Source organism: Capra hircus, chromosome 24 (genome assembly GCF_001704415.2).
Source record: "Capra hircus breed San Clemente chromosome 24, ASM170441v1, whole genome shotgun sequence".
In the NCBI taxonomy this organism is placed as follows: domain Eukaryota; kingdom Metazoa; phylum Chordata; class Mammalia; order Artiodactyla; family Bovidae; genus Capra; species Capra hircus.
In genome coordinates this window covers 57,639,523-57,657,031 of record NC_030831.1, presented here as the reverse complement: position 1 = coordinate 57,657,031, position 17,509 = coordinate 57,639,523, and the positions used below count along the sequence as shown (strand labels likewise).

At 46.0% G+C, this 17,509-nt stretch overlaps 1 protein-coding gene across 6 annotated transcripts in view; it reads right to left on the bottom strand.

Annotated features, from left to right (window-relative positions):
• The window catches only part of NEDD4L (neural precursor cell expressed, developmentally down-regulated 4-like, E3 ubiquitin protein ligase), a 371,596-nt gene that overhangs the window by 79,836 nt on the left and 274,251 nt on the right, over positions 1 to 17,509 (bottom strand). For all 6 annotated transcript variants that reach the window (XM_018039444.1, XM_018039445.1, XM_018039440.1 and 3 more), the window contains one exon: positions 9,675 to 9,725. In XM_018039444.1, the coding sequence (XP_017894933.1) occupies positions 9,675 to 9,725 (51 nt within the window). The remainder of the gene's footprint in view (positions 1 to 9,674; positions 9,726 to 17,509) is intronic.

Below are 17,509 nucleotides of genomic sequence, written 5' to 3'. Positions count from 1 at the left end.
ACTACTATGCAACATAACTTTGGAAGTCCTAGCCACAGCAATCAGAGAAGAAAAAGAAATAAAAGAAATACCGATTGGAAAAGCAGAAGTAGAACTGTTTGCAGATGACATGATTCTCTACATAGAAAACCCTAAAGACACCACCAGAAAATTACTAGAGCTAATCAATGAATATACTGAAGTTTCAGGTTATAAATTAGTACACAGAAATCCCCTGCATTCGTATACACTAACTATGAAAAAACAGAAAGAGAAATTAATGAAACAATCCCATTCACGACTGCAATGAAAAGAATAAAATACTTAGGAATAAATTTACCTAAAGAAGCAAAAGACCTATATATAGAAAACTATAAAACACTGATGAAAGAAATCAAAAAGGACACAAATAGATGAGGAAATGTAGCATGTTCGTGGATTGGAAGAGTCAACATAGAGAAAATTGTATACTACAAAGCAATCTATAGATTCAATGCAATTGCTATCAAGCTACCAATGGTATTTTTCACAGAACTAGAACAAATACTTTCACAATTTGTATGGAAACACAAAAAACTTTGAATAGCCAAAGTAACATTGAGAAAGAACAGAACTGGAGGAATCAAGCTTCCTGACTTCAGACTGTACGACAATGCCACAGTCATCAAGACAGTATGGTACTGGCACAAAGACAGACATATAGATCAATGAAACAAAATAGAAAGCCCAGAGATAAATCCATGCCCCTATGGACACCTCATCTTTGACAAAGGAGGCAAGAATGGACAGCGGAGAAACGACAGCCTCTTTTACAAGTGGTGCTGGGAAAACTGGTCAATCATGTGCAAAGGAATGAAATTTTCTAGCACCAGACATAAAAAACTCAAAATGGGTTAAAGATCTAAATGTAAGACCAGAAACTATAAAACTCTTAGAGGAAAATATAGGCAGAACACTCTCTGACATAAATCACAGCAGGAGCCTCTATGACCCACCTCCCAGAGTAATGGAAAGAAAAACAAAAATAAACAAATGGAACCTAATTAAACTTAAACAATTTCTGCACAACAAAGGAAACTATAAGCAAGGTGAAAAGGCAGCCTTCAGAATGGGAGAAAATAATAGCAATCGAAACAACTAACAAAGAATTAAACTCCAAAATATACAAGCAGCTTATGCAGCTCAATACCAGAAAAACAAACAACCCAATCAAAACGTGGGCCAAAGAACTAAACAGGCATTTCTCCAAAGAAGACATACAGATGGCTAACAAACACATGAAAAAGATGCTCAACATTGCTCATTATTAGAGAAATGCAAATCAAAACCACAATGAGGGATCATCTCACGCCGGTCAGAATGGCTGCCATCGAAAGGTCTACAGACGATAAACGCTGGAGAGGATGTGGAGAAGAGGGAACCCTCTTACACTGTTGGTGGGAATGCAAACTGGGATAGCCACTATGGAGAACAAGGTGGCAATTCCTTAAAAAACTGGAAATAGAACTCCCATACAACTGAGGAAAGACACGCTGCACACACACCGAGGAAACAAGAATCGAAAGAGACACATACACCCCAGTGTTCACTGCAGCACTGCTTACAATGGCCAGGACAAGGAGACAACCTATATGCCCATCGGCAGACGAATGGATGAATAGGCTGTGGTACACGTACACAATGGAGTATCATTCAGCCATAGAAAAGAACACATTCCAGTCAGTTCCAATGAGGTGGATGAAACTGGAGCCCGTTACACAGAGTGAAGTAAGCCAGAGAGAGAAACACCAATACAGGATACTAACGCATATATATGAAACTTGTAAAGATGGTAACGACAGTCCTACATGGAAGGCAGCAAAAGAGACACAGATGTAAATAATAGAGTTTTTGACTCTGCGGGGGAAGGCAAGGGTAGGATGATTTGAGAGAATAGCACTGAAACCTGTATATTATGATATGTAAAACAGATGACCAGTGCAAGTTCAATGCATGAAGCAGGGCACTCAAAGCCAGTGCTCAGGGACAACCCAGGGGGGTTGAGGGGGGAGGCGGGAGGGGCTTCCGGACGGGGGACACATGTGCACCGGCTGACTCATACCGATGTGTGGCAGAAACCACCACAATGCTGTAAAGTAATTAGCCTCCATTAAAATCAACTAATTAAAAAATTAAGTGATGTAGTAAGGGCAGACCACAAGTTATATTTTCTAGAATTACTATGTAGACTTTTATATACCTTGCAGCCTGAGTTGGATGTAATTGTGTGTAAGAGCAGGGACAGATCTAGGTTCAAAGGCTGGTTATAGTGCTAATAACGCTGTTGCTTACTCTCTTTAAGCTTCAGTTTGTCTATAAAATGGAAATGTTCGTGCTTATTATTAGAATGCTGTGAGGCTTGAGTGAGTCAATGTATGTAAATCCACAGTGACTGGTACGTTCAAACATAGCAGCTATTACTAGTAGGAATAAAACTAACACTTTTATTGAAATACATATAATAATTTTATTTCAAAAAAATAAAAATATTACATGCAGTAAAACCTCAAATACCTAGGCTCTTTAATTAAACACAATTTAAAATACGTTTGCAGCAAGAGGGACAAACCACAGCAAAATGATTTATTATAAATCAGTAGGGTGTGTGTGTGTATTTATATTTGTAATATTATCTTTTATATCATTCTCTGCTTTAAACTTTCAATGACTTCCTATTCTGCTTATAATAGGCTGAAAATTCTTCCTTATGGACCTACAAGGTTAAACGTGGTCTGGTTCTTCATTATCTCTCATCTCACCGGGAACCAATCTCTGCAATCACCCCTGACTCCACTGGGAGACGGTGAAGGACAGGGACGCTTCGTGTAGTACAGTCCCTGGGGTCACAGAGTCAGACACGACTGAGCGACTGAACCACCACCACCCCTCCTGACCTCATCTGTCCTGCATGCACGTCGTCTAACCCCACCCTCACAGGTCCTTCTGCTGGACATCCCTGACTTCAGACAGCCACACGGTCTCCACTTTGCCATCCAAGTCCAGAATCCCAAGTCACATCCTCAGACATTGCATCCTAAGTCACCATCACAGCCTCCCTTTCTCATCCTCAACTGCAGCGTCCCGATTCATCTCCCTCCTTTCCACTATTTTATGTATTTATGCTTATTTATATATTTACCAGTTTATCATTCTATCACCTATAGAATATTACCTTGTAAGATCAGAGACTTGGATTTGCCTGCCACTGTATTCTTGGCACCAAGAGCACTGTCTGGCATGAAGGAAGCATGAAGTAGCTGACTAATCCACCTGATCTCCAGTAAACTGCTAGGGCCACAAAAATCCACCCTCACTAAGCAAAGTCAGCTATATTCTCTAGACTTTTTTCTGAAGTCAGACACACACACACACACACACACACACACACAAAGTCAGAGCTTACAGGGACTCTAAAAACAGAACTTTCCATACACTACATAGTTTAAATGACAAACACCGCACAGACTCAAGACGTAGACATCCTAGGTCTGTGCTCTGGCTTTGCTACCTACAAAGCCACGTGGCCAAGGGCAGAGTCTTTACCTCTCTGTGCCTCAGTGCCCTCATCCACGGAGTGGGGCAGTAACAGGAGCTTACAGAATCGTCACAATTAAATCGATCAACTGAGCTGGTCCATAAAGTCCTCACAAGGGTTCCTGGCACACTTAACAAACGTCGGCCATTATCATCGTCAGTCAAGTCTACGTTTCCATGTCACTTGTGAACACTATCAATTCAGTGCTCTGCAATAAAGACACGGCGTTAGAAGATAAGAATTCACCTCCATGGAAATTCTCCAGCATGAACAAGATGGCAATCTCTGACAACAGGATTCTTCCTAGCACTATTCAGGTTCCTGCTGGATCCCAGTCCCTGGAGAAATGCCTGGGGGAGACTCCCTGAGAGTGTTTCTGGGAGAAACCCATCTCAAACAGGTTGATGCTAATAGCACCAGTGGCCAAAATAGATGCTTCTACCCCCTACCCCAGGCCACGAGCATTAAAAAAAAAAACTTTTGGTTACACAGCAATTTCACCTTATAAGGATTTATTGCTTTAAACAGAACTGCAGTTACTTGACATATATGTAACGTGAAAAATAACTTTGTGGGCAAGTGGAAGGGAACGGCCTTATCAGGACCCGAGGCTCAAAAGAGGGATGCAATGGCTAAAAGCACCCAAGCCTCAGACTGAGCCCCTCTGGCCCCCTAACGGCACCACAGATCAATGTTGGAGATCTCTGGTCTGGTCAACCTGCAGATCACTGGGCAAGCCACCGACCTCTGTGCACCCAGGTGTCCCCACCCGTAAAATACAGGGAATGGACAAACGGTCTCCAAAGTCCCTCTAAGCTCTAAGATACTGAATTCTGTACACGTGAGACAGAACCATTACCCTGGTACCAGCTGGAATTATAAGAGGGGTGTTCATCATTTGAGTTACCTTCAAGTACAATTAAGATGACAAATTATAGCGCTACCATCCCGATGCCGCCTCACTGTAGGAAAGCTATAAATTCAAGTTAACCCTGGTTGCCTTGAGTGGCACCTGACTAAAATAAGAGAAATTCATGTTTTTAAACAGCTCTCTCTACTTCAGTGTGTTTTCCACAGATACAGAGATGTTGCATCTAGGAGGGGTGATGGGAAAGGGCTCAAAGGACAGGGAAGACACTGACAAAAGAATGGACACAACTTTCAGAGGTGTGAATGGCGAGCACCTGCCAGAAATGGCATTCTGTTGCTGATGCAAGTCTTGGAGCTATTTTTGTCTCTAAGTAATTACTAAGGAGAAGTCATAAAATATTCTATGAACTTTTGGGGAATGACACACAGAATTTAATAAACATGTAAAAAATGATAGTGTTTCTTAAAAAAAAAGTCAGAATAGGAGAGTTATAGCTAAGGTCACTTTTGGTGATGTGCTGGAAAAATAAAATAGAGGAGCTTTGTTTCAGCTGCAGACAGACATCAGGAGAGCAGGACCACCTTCCTAAAACACAGCCTCTACCTCCGCCACATGCGTCGTGCTGCCCAAGTCTCCCGGGCAACACATACGTCGTCATGGTCGCAGTGCCTCTGCTTGTGAGCGCCACAGACAGCTAATGCCAGCTAGTGCCATGGACAGCGAAGACGTGCTTTCACAGAGCTGGATGGAAACCTGGCATCGTCTATGTGGATCCTCTCGTTTTACAGGTGAGACAAACAACAGTCCCATAAAGGATTACTAACTTATTAAGGTTACCAAGGCAACCTGCCCATCTCCAGGCTCCGAGTCAACTATTCCTGAAAGGTCTTTTAAAGCTTGACATTTGGAGACTTCTGTGAATAGGAATCTATGTTTTCTTAATTCTCAGATCTGCATAAAAGGTCAGACGACTAACCTTTCTCTTTTACTCACTCCCAACCTCAACAGTGGGCTTCCCAGATGGCGCTAGTGGTAAAGAACCTGCCTGCCAATGCAGGAGATGCTGGTTGGATCCCTGGGTCGGGAAGATCTCCTGGAGGGGTCACAGCAACCCACTCCAGTGTTCTTGTCTGGAGAATGCCATGGGGGGAGGGGCTAAGGACCATAGGGTTGCAAAGAACTAGACACAACTAAAGCGATTTAGCATGCATGCACACTCAATAGTAAGTAAAATGGAAAAAAAAAAAACTAAAGATGAGTGGCATATTTGCAACAGAAGCTAAGGAAACAGAGTCCCTACCATTTTAAACTCCCTGGGTCTATTTCCTATCCTTTTTTTCCCCCCCTTCCACAAATAAAACTGGCAGAACTGGCCTGAGAGCCAAGAATGAAAATGAGTGGCAAGTCAAAATCATTTTCTTTCATCTGGAAGCATTTGATAAAGCACTGGGGAATTCATAATCAAAGGCGGGAAAAGGAGTTACTTTTCCTTCTCATTATGTCTCTCTACTCTTTCCTGTTTAAGGGCAAACACGGAGCTGACGCTGGCCTCCTGGGGCCACTGTGGTCACTGACGGGGGTACTGATGCTTTAACATGCAGAGTGCATCTCGGCTTCACACGGCCCTGCCGGCCTCGTCTCTCTGTTTCCAGGGACCTCCTTTGCTTGTCTCCCTGGCAGAAGAACTCCAAGCCGGACCGTCCCAATGGCCCCCAAGGCCCAGCAGCGCACACAGTTGATTATCTGGGGACCCAACAGTGGGCACTGGGCTGAGGAGCACTGCTGTGAGTGCTCTGAGATGCTCAAGTGCATATAACTTTGCTTGTGTGTCTACGGATAAACCGGAAGTAGGCTTGCCCTGACCCTCTGGTCTTCCGGGTAGGCTTCTCGAGGTCAGGGAATTTACAGGTGTGAGTGAGGACAGCTTAGGAGAGACATCCCTAACGGCTTAAGAGCACGGTTGTACACCGCAAATGCCAGTATCCACCAGCAATTGTATTCTGGTAGGGGGGAAAAAACTGAATCTTGACTGATAATTCTGGCTAGTGGTAAAGAATTCACTTGCCAACGAGGAGATGAAAAAGACATGGGTTTGATCCCCAGATTGGGAAGATCCTTTGGAGGAGGGCATCATAACCCACTCCAGTATTCTTGCCTAGAATATCCTATGGACAGAGGAACCTGGTTGGGGGCTACAGTCCATGGGGTTGCAAAGTTGGACACGACAGAAGCGATAGTATGCACACGTAAAACTTGGGTGTGAGAACCCCTCCTCCCCCAGTTCTCTCCAATAGGCAGAATTATCAGCTCAGGAAAAGGGAATTCAGAACCATAGAGTTTTCACCTAAGCTGGGGAAATCTGGTCTGATCTCAGCTGAACCAACTAAGAGGGTGCCACATTGCCACATGTAGCTTTTAAATATAAACTTTAATGACTTGAAATAAAATGATAAATTCCATTCTTTAGTCACATCAGCCACATCTCAAATGCTCGACTAACATGTTTACGGCAATGGTGGCCCTGCTGAGCCACGTGAGGGAGGAACTTGCTTCACTGATTTTTCCTCAGAGATCAGAATCATGTCTGGATCAGCAAGCATCTGTGAAAGGAATAAATCCTCCATCAGGGAATGGGGCTGCCTGGAATTAATTAGCAACCAGACGCCCAATCTGATTCCTCAGAGTCTGAGGAGGCCTGGGCAGCACCTCACTACCGCAGGACCGCTCTGCACTACCTTTCCTCATGACCAGTGAGACAAGGTTCCTAAGCTCTTTCACCTAAAGTTTGATGACATTAAACATCACTGAATCCACAGGCCGTACAGCCTTGACAGTGGTCGAGTAGCTATTCAGAAAAGAGCATCCATTATCTACCCACAAAATATATTCAAATGCTAGCATCTGTTTTACATACTCACACCTGTGTTATCATACAATGTTAACTGCAATTTCCCCATGAGGGTCCTACACAAAGGTCTGAAGATACACTTGAGAGCACCTCAAATCCTGGGGTCAAAGCCGTGTCCACTGAGAACACGCCGGCTGGGTTCCACTGTCACTTAGAGGATGGAGAATGCACCTTCGCCTCTCCTTTTGCGTCCCGTGTGACCCATCCTGAGGACTGTCCTGGGCTCCACAAAGCCAGTCAGTCTTAAGGAGGAGACACGGTGCCCCAGGGCACACTCATCCTGGAGGCCCGACACCAGGAGGCTCAGCTCACGCGCAAGGCCTCAGCCTTCTCTGAACGCTCACTGTTCCACTCTTGAACCGGTTGGCTTCTGTTCTGGCCTGGAGCCTTTCTTCCTCTGAAAGCTCAATCTTGCCTCCACCCAACTCCAAAGGTAAAAATATTCTCTCTACCAACTTGTCTCTGAAGAGAAACACTCTTCTATCCTCTGAGAACTCCCCTCAACCTTTCAAAACCAACCCATGCTCCTTCTCTCAAACAGGGAACTGGAGCAGGTTGTTCAAAAATTCCAGCTGCACCTCTTAAGTACATAATTTGCCTTGACTATGATGTGTGTGTGTGTTTTGATATTTATTTATTTGGCTGTGCTGGGTCTTAGTTATGGCATGTGGGACCTAGTTCCCTGACCAGGGATTGAACCTGGGCCGTCTGCATTGGGAGCATGGAGTCTTAGCCACTGGACCACCAGGAAAGTCCCTGTGATGTGGTTTTTATGTTAGGGAAAAGGATGGTTGGGGACACCCATGTAAGAAGTGGCCAAACAACCAACACTGTCTAAAAATGTAATGTGATTACAGCTTCAGCCTGAAGAGCATGGAGAGAACACCCACTGATGTAGAAATACATGAACAATCTCTCTGCACAAGGTGGAGACACCCCTGCGCTCTCAGTGACAATCAGTGTTCTCAAGGCTCATGGAATCCATCTCGAGCATATGACCACTTTCCACGACCATCTTGGAGCTTCAGGTTTTTATGCAGAGATAAACTAAGATATTCTAATGTCACTACTGCTGTTTCCAATCTTTGGGAAGGGAATGAGCTTCAAACCTTTTGTCCTTAATAGCTCCCCTGAGTAAACAGGAGTAAAGTGCTTGCCGTCACAGTCCCTCACAACAGATCTTCAAGAGCTTCCTGGGTAAGACGGCCTTTCTTGGTCCTTAATAGAGAGTGACAGCTACAGCTTCAACACAGCGGCAGGCTCATACTAGGTGGTTTGGGTGATTTTAGTTTATAGACGATTTATGCTATTGGCTCACATTGAGCATTTTTTTTTAATGCCCTTGGAAGGCAGAAACATTTGACTTAGTCTCTCTTAGTTGCTATTGTGGGGGTTTCCTTGGTGGCTCAGATGGTAAAGAATCTGCTTGCAATGCAGGAGACCTAGGTTTGATCCCTGGGTTGGGAAGATTCCCCTGGAGAAGGGAATGGCTACCCAATCCCATATTCTTGCCTGGAGAATTCCATGGACAGAGGAGCCTGGTGGGCTCCAGTCCATGGGGTCTTAGAGAGTGAGACACGACTGGGCACTACTGAGGTGCTACTGAGGGCACTTCATGATGCCCTGGGGAAGAGGGAGGAGAGCTGGAGCACAAAGCCATTTACCTTTCGCCAGGGAGGCCTGGGCCCCCATTCGATTGGTACTGGAACACGCCAGAGTCACCTTTCAGCTCAGTCACGGTCAACAGCCCCCGTCCTTTTGCTACACGTTTGAGCAGAGGATTACTAGCAACAGCACATGTGCTGACCCGGTATCGTTTCTGAAACCAGAGTCTTTCCAGCTGACAAGTTCACTTAGGACAAGAGCCTCTCTTCCTTCGCCTCTGTGCCAACCGAGAAAGCCATAACCAAAGTCACGGAAACACAGTCTGTGTAGGTGAAGTGCAGGAGAGACAGAGTGTACAATTCCAGACAAAGGGAACACACGTGGTTAGAGCCAAAGGATGAACTTGAAAGCAAGGACATTCCAGTGACAAGGCGAAGGGGTTTGGCAGAAGCAGGCAGCTGTTTTGTATGAAGCGACAAAGGAAGATGAGATAAGAAAGTAGCTGGTGACGCTGATAGATATCTGTAGATGGTTCAAGGACACCTGGTTTTTACAATTAAGTGATCTCCTAGCCTCTTGAAAGGACCGCCTTCTAGAATGGGTCAGGCTCACAGTATCTGTGCTTCATTTCAGCCTTCTCCACAGGGTGGAGGAAATACCGCCCTGAAAATAACCCTGAATTGCAGACAGAAACTGCCATTTACTGCATGTGTTATAAAGTAGGCAACCGATCTTACCGGGAGATGACTAAGGGGTATGTCCACCTGTCCCAGGAAGTCGTCCCGTGTCTGTTAAGAAGAGAGAAAATAATTAGTGTTTTCATCTATTGAGTGATTGTCAACATTCTTAAACGTGTTTCTTTACAAACAGAGAAAAGTCCAGGGTCTGGGCTGGGAGAATGGTGGGGATGGGTTGAAGGCAGAGGCCCAGGTGAGCCACAGATGGTTGTTGCCTTGGAGACGGGTGAGCCCAAGGCCTCAAACACCTGATCTTCAGCTGGCAGACTCCCTGCAGGGCACTGATCACCCAAGAGACTGGAGACAGAGCCTCTCTTGGACTTGGGGAGCAGGCAGTCAGCCAGGGAAGGGATACCTGAGATTCCAGAGGGCCTGGGGGCACAGCTGGCCCAGTTTAAAGAGAAGTCAGTAAAGAAATGTTGGGGCCAATTTTCATGAATATTTATAAAGTGTAATAAATGAAAGAGCTCCTTGAGAGCTCAGTCTTGGGAAAGAGTACAGAAGCCAGTTACTAATACATCTTGTACATTACTTATTAAAAAATGGCCCTGAACTTTCAACCTAGTAATTATACTGCTTCACAGTCTAAGTTCGTGGATTACCTACTGGTTATAATTTTGGACACATGGTACTTCTTCCTATCTACATCTACTACACAGACCTCAATGAAAATTTATGTGGGTAAGCTCACATGTGCCTTTTCAGACTCTGGGAGTCACGCTAAATCTTGAAGTCAGGGTCAGCGGCCCTGGCCTGGACCCCGGGGTGTCCAGCAGGCCACTGGACACAACATCCTGCTTTAGGGGCACGTGAGTCACAGCCCCTGATACCCAGATGGCCCGTGATGTGAATCGGAAGAATCATGATGATGACTTCCGCTACCCTCGCCAACATCATAAAAAAAAAAAAAGCCCACATTCAAACCCTTATGATAGTTAGAAAGTTCTTCACAGACATCATCAGACTTGTCCCACTACCAGCTTGAGGAGGAGCCCAAGAGAGAATCCAGAATTCCACATTCCAAACTCTGGGCTCTTATTTTCAGTCTTACTGTGAAATTTTCTAATTTATAAAATGAACTTTTCAAATGCACTTGAAAAAAATTCTCCTCTTGCATTTAAAAAGTGGCAGCAGGTAAATGTGAATGAGATTTACTACAATGATCTGTTCCATACTTAGGATGTCCTTTTAAGTAATTTTTAAAATCTGATTAACCAGAAGGCTGTCTGTCTCCTCTAGAATATGTGAAGGGTAACGAAAGATCAACGTCACCATTGGCTGAGTGTGCCAAAGCCTGAGAAGAGTTCCCACCCTTCTGATGAGGCTGTTTTCTTCTATTTCCTCAGATACATCTGCCTCCGCCCACCATGCACAAGGCTGTAAGGTGCCAAAGATGTACCTCTTAACAAGCAACAGTCAGCACAGACGTCTTCACTGTCCAAACAATTAGGGAGCGGTCCCATTCTGAATGTGGCTGATTTAATTGTGTGCATGTCAGTTAATTTCACTATTAGAAACTCAGAGCTGCCTGACTCCTGACTGCAGACTGTGTGTCTCCCTAATGAGAGTGATGAGGTTCCGCCCTTGGCCCTCTCCTGGCCAGCTACTGGTGCTGATGCCAGGAAGGACAAGGACTCGGGGAGGCGAGCATCAGAAGGAGACACTTTGATCCCAGAGCTCTGTTTCATAATCTGCTCTCTTTGGCTACTCTATCAATTGTTAACTTGAAGTACATCTTCACAAAAATTCATGAAACATCCACGTTCCTGCGCTGTTTTGGGAGGGAGATGTTAGACTTCTAAACCCATCAGATGAGTTCACCATCTGAAGCTAGAGACAGGCGCTGGCCCCTAAGGGCTATTGTAGCAAAGCAGGTGCTGTGTTCAGGGCACACCAAATCTTCAGTGAGCAGCTGCAGTGGATGGGCAATATTATTATGCCCATTTTACAGATGGGGAACCTAGAGACCAGAGAGGTTGCTAGCTGGGTAGACTGGTTCCAGAGTCTTGGCTCTTAACCAATATTTTGTCCCGCATCTCGTTAACAGCAGGACAACTTGGCTGGGCACCAGCCTTGGGCTTCTCATCAGGATGCTGGTTCTCAACAGTGTAGATGAGAAGAGACTTTGATGACAGCACAGTATATGAGGCTTTGGGGAGGACGGTTCTGCCTAAAATGCCCATCTGGCATGTTATCTTGAACAAAACCTCTTGTTCCAACTTGGCTCCATGCCTCAAAGCAGCAGTTTAATGGATCCCCACGGTACTTGCTGCAAAGCTAGATGGCTTCACTTGTACCTTAACAAGGTTTCTAGTTACATTAAAAAAATTAAAGAAAGAAAGAAACACAACAATTCCTATAACAGAAGACGACGAGGCAACCTCACCATTAAACACAAGGCTCTTATTTTCTGGTTTACATCAAAGGTAACGGTAATAAAATCATTTTAAAAATAAAATGGGGATCAAGTGTATAGAATAGCACATGATCGAGAGGAACTGGCTTAAGCAAGTGGTTCACCAGTCACTGGAACGTGCTGGTGAGATCTAGGTTTCAAAACATCCCACTGCTGACAGAACCACAGACCTTTCTAGCAATGTAGAATATTTAGATTAGTGACACTACACCAAGGATAAAACGTGCCTCCAATATCACTACTGAGGAGTGCTAGGAGCGACCAGAGAGTCAAAATGCATGGCCTCTGCGCCAAAATGAGAAGCAGGGCTATTTCCAGGACACCTGGGTGTGCTGATACGGCAGGGTCCCCACCTGTGGGCCCTAGAGAGCCAAGGTTTGAGGTCATCACAACATCTTGAGGTCACCACTGCTTCAGGATGACACCCTGCACCAATGTTATGAAAACACAATATTCAAATCATTTAAATAGTTTCCATTACAAAATCACTTCCACCAAGCATCATGTTAACCCTTGTTGTTGTTTATTCAGTCATGCCCGACTTTTTAGTGATCTCATGGACTGTAGCCCACCAGGCTCCTCTGTCCATGGGATTTCCCAGGCAAGAACACTGGAGTGGGTTGCCATTTCCTTCTCCAAGGCATCTTCCCCACCCAGGGATTGAACTTGAATCTCCTGCATTGGCAGGTGGGTTCTTTACTGCTGAGCCACCTGGGAAGTTCCCGTTAATCCTAAAGTGCTTACAAAAACCAAATTAGTTTCCACTTCACACACTGCATACTGGCATTTCTTGTGCTCATTTTTAAGTGGTAAATGCTGCCAATTTCAGCCTCAGTTACCTGTCACGCTGTTCCAGAGGCTGAAAATGTGCAGGCTAGAAACACAATTATAAATGTTCCCTTCTGACAAGCCATCAAATATTTTCCCAATGTAATGACAATGCAAACTGGAGCCCTTGAGATGTGTCGCATAAGAGGAAACAAAAATCTATATTCTATTACTGGAAAAGTGAAATAAATATACCAGACACTATCTCAGAGTTTGTGCTCCAAATGATGATTAACTACCTATAGGCCCACTCTCCCCCATGCCCCTTTAAAATAACCGTTCCTCTTTAAATAAGAACGGACCAGGGTGCCATGTCCATGGAGAGATGTGTGGGACTGTCACTGGGCCCCAAAGCTTGGGGACCATCACAGCAGCTCCAGAGAAACCCCAATGCAGCCCTCAGACATTTCTTCTGGTACACACTGGGCGGGAGCTGCCAGCCTTGAACTGGACACCAGGCTGAGCTGTCCTCACAAAATAAACGAGCATCAATTTCTCAAAGAACACACCGATTCAAGAAACAACCCAGACGGCTGGCCTTGGTTGCACTGCACTTGAAGGCTGTGATCTGAATCTTCCTATGTACTGATGACCAGAGGTCACCGTGTAAGCACTAGGCTAGGGCTGTGCATTTCACATCTAGGCTGCAGGGGAGCAGGGGCACTCTGTGGGGAGAAGAGCCCTGCCAGTGAGGGGTGCTGGCAGGAAAAGCTTGTGTCAGCAGGAAGGCTTTTCAGGAAAGGCTGTATCAGAAAGGACCGGTGACTCTCAGAAGGCAGAATGACCCACAAGTAACATAAGAACTATACGTGAAGGCAGTGTTTTTAATTGTGATTTGCAGTCCCACTAGTAATTCATAAGAAGCATCAGTGTAATGGAATAGAAAATATTAAAGAGTCTCACGGGAAACGTAAGTACTGTTTCAAGTAATCTGTTTCAGTTACATACGTATATGAATGCATGTCCTAAATTGTTTTGTAAAATTCATTTCTTATGCCCTGCCACCATCACAAGTTTGAAAGCTACTCAGTGTTGGCCAATGAAACCCATCCAGTGCTACCAATGTCACAGAAATCATTAAGGAGTGATAAGAAAACTATACTGAGAATTTCTCAAGACAAATGAAAGAGATGTAGAGAGGAAACAGACATCAGCCACAGAGAAGGAATTTAAGAGTAAAGACATAAACGACTGTCGTTTAGTTGCTAAGTCATGTCCAACTCTTTCACGATCCCATAGACTGTAGCCCCGGCAGGCTCCTCTGTTCATGGGATTTTCCAGGCGAGAATGCTGGAGTGGGTTGCCACTGTCTTCTCCAGGGGATCTTTCCTGACCCAGGGATCGAACCTGAGTCTCCTGTCTTGACAGGCGTATTCATTACCACTGAGCAACCAGGGAAGCCCTATGGGAAAGCTTAGATCTTCGTATATTATAGATCAAGGTAAACCTCCCAGCTCTGAACAGTGAGACAGAAAAACAACCTTTGTTTTGCTGCTAAACCAGTAAACACTGCTTCCTGGTGAGGCACACAGCACCCACCAGACAGGGAAACAGGTTCTATTTTTAGAGTGACTTCTGAAGCATGTACTTTGAATTATTTAAATAATTGAATGGCTTGGCAAACTTTTGTAAAAGCTTTTAGACAAAACGTCACAAATGTAGTGACTCTTCAACAGTCTACTGTCTGGAGGTTGAGATGTACTGAGTTTTCGATGCTGTCTCATTCCTCAAGGGAGCATGAGATGCCTTTGCCGTCACGTCCAAAAGGACGGAGGAATATCCTTTCTTGCACATCCTCCACGCACTCCAGCGTCTGTCCTCTGACAGCAGAGCTGCCGCAGTTTAGGAAGAGAGAGTGTTTGGTTCCACCCACCCGACGCATCACACGGTCCAACATTTTACCACCTGGTGACTCTGACTTCCAAGCCTTTCTGACTTTGAATTGTTCTGAAATACATGGTCAAAGCTACCTTAATCAAACAGCTAGGTGGCATTCCACTAAAAAAAAAAAAAAAAAGGTATAGTGATGACACCCCCTGAACACATGTGTTCTTACCAAAATCTACTTGACATGCACCAGAACACAAAATCCAAACAAAAGGGATTTTTTTGCACAGTTTTCACCCCTCCAGCCTCTCTGCCATTTAGTTTTTAGAGGTCAGGGCTGAAACCTCCCATTCACTAAAACAGGACAGGGTGTGTCCTGGAGACAGCGGCTCTTATTTCTAACAACAAACAAGACCTCCCCATCAACAAGATGTCAGAGCAAACTCGCAGGACTTTTATAGGCTCCCGTAAATTCATGCTGGGTAAGCGAACAGAACCAAACCTTGCTGGCTGGATGCGTGATCATGAGCGCCTCTATTTTAAGGGACACTCTGCTTGAAATTCAGAAGACAAGCACAGAGGTGGGGAGAGAGCAAAGAACCATCCTGCTGGCAAAGATTACACCAGCTGAGCAGAAGTGGCCTGGCTTCCATGAGGAGCATGACCAGATCAAGGCAAACTGCGCTGAGAAGCCAGAGCTCCGGGAGCTCCAGGGCTCCCGGCTTCTCCAGGGCTGTCCTGCTTCCACACAAGGAGTGAGATGGGCTTGACGTCTCCCCTCCCTCTGAGGGTGGGGTGGTGATGATGGAGGAGGCTCAAGGGCACAGGCCAGTCCTCTCCCCAATCCAAGGGTGAGCATCTGCCAGGCCAGGGGTCAGCTGAGGGCCATAGGAATTATAGCCTTCTGCCAAACCTGATACTCTGAACTTACAATCCAATAAACTCTGGGAGTACAAACACTGGGGAAGAGACTTGGGAACCAGACACATGAAATGTGAGCAGCTCTGCTGAGGTCACTTCAAGCAGGGGGTCACCCACAGGCAGACTGCACTCCACCGTGTCCAGCCTGAAAGGCACAGACTTGGTGCCCTCACCACCTAGTGATGGAAGCTAATCGGCCCTGACCGTGAGAAATGTAACAGGAGCCCCACCTAGAACATGAAAACTTGTAAGTCCTGTTTGAGAAAAATAAACAGGTGGAATTAATTCTAAGGATATATTTTTAGTTGATCCAAGATATTCAAAATATTATCATCTCAACACATAATCATCATAAAGACCATTAACAAAGCCTTTGAAATCTGGCATAGGCTTCTTGCCTACAGCACACCTCGCTCTGGACCGTCTGCGTTTCAAGTGCTCTGTAGCCACGTACGGCTGCCATGGCGGTCCTCACCTCAGAGATAGGAATGGACGGCGGCAGGGATGGGGGTGGGTCAGGGGACGGAAGTGACCGATTCTATCTGGGGTCAAGGGCAGGCGTGACCTCACGAAGGAGGACATCTTCACGCGGGGTCAGAAGCAGGAGGCTGCCAGGGGGACAGATCGGGGTGGAAAGAGGATGCTGTGAAGCTGGATCCGGGGAGAGGCTCGGGGGCCTGAAGAGAAGACCAGGGGAAGGGGGTTCTCGGGGCAGAGAGGAGGTGATGCGGCCGGCCCAACACGGTGATGGGGGAGCACGGCGTCCTGGGGCGAGAGGACACATGAGGACGTGAGGGAGGGAAAAACTGGCGAGGACTGCGTTTAGAAAGGTCCCTGGATAGCGGGAGGGCGAACTGACTGGAGGAGAGGACTCTGAGGGAGGTGTTTAGGAAGAGCGCCTAGTTGTTCAGAGGAGACCACGCAAGGGGCTGGACCACGCGGGGGTCCGAGGGTGGGGTTGCTGGTTCACAGCATCTCGCTTCCAGACCCTCCTGGACAGCCTGGAGGCTGTTCACCGTGGGACCAGGGAGCGAGGACCGCGCCCCGTGCGAGGCCCTGACTGCTGTGCCTGGGGAAGCCACTGTCACGGTCAGTACACGGTCACAGGGAGAGCAACGGCTGGGCCATGACAGAAGGCAGTCCTGGAAGTCAGTGGAGGCAAAGGCCAGGGACGGGGAGAGGCATGGCTGGGCTTGGGGGTGCCTCCCACCCAGGGCAGAGGGGCTGCCTATGGCCTGCAGGGGCATTAGCCCCACAGGGCCACCCCAATATTCATCTCTTTATTTCATCTGTAAGGAAGCTTTCCTCCAGCCCAGACGTGCTTGGTAACACAGGCTGTGGTCTACAGTTGTGTGTCATTTCAGAGAGGGGAGGTGGCCACGGCCAGGGGCCTGGCCTGGTGCCCTCTCACATCCGCCTCAGAGCTGCCCAGCCACACAACAGCTCCCCACCAGCGGCCCTGACAGGTTCCTATAAGGCTAACTGATCTCTGTCAAAAATGCCCCTCGAGAAAATCTTGGGCATCACTGTCATTCCTTGTGAAAAGAATGGTAAATTTGCTGAATAAAGTATCAATTTTTAATGACTACGACCTGATGCGATAAGATAAACATTCACATATATTCTACTTGTTACAGAGCAAATTGACCTGACATTAAACTTCAAAGTTAAAAGGAAGATGTGCATTTAATGGGTTCATTTAATGACAGGATACTACTTCACTTTGTGCTTCTGATCTGATCAGATCATGCAAAGCTGTTTTCAATTCTCAAGATGTCAGGCTATAGTGATTCTTTGCAGGGTCAGGGTCTCATTCCTTCTCTGGAGGAGTTTAAAAATCAGT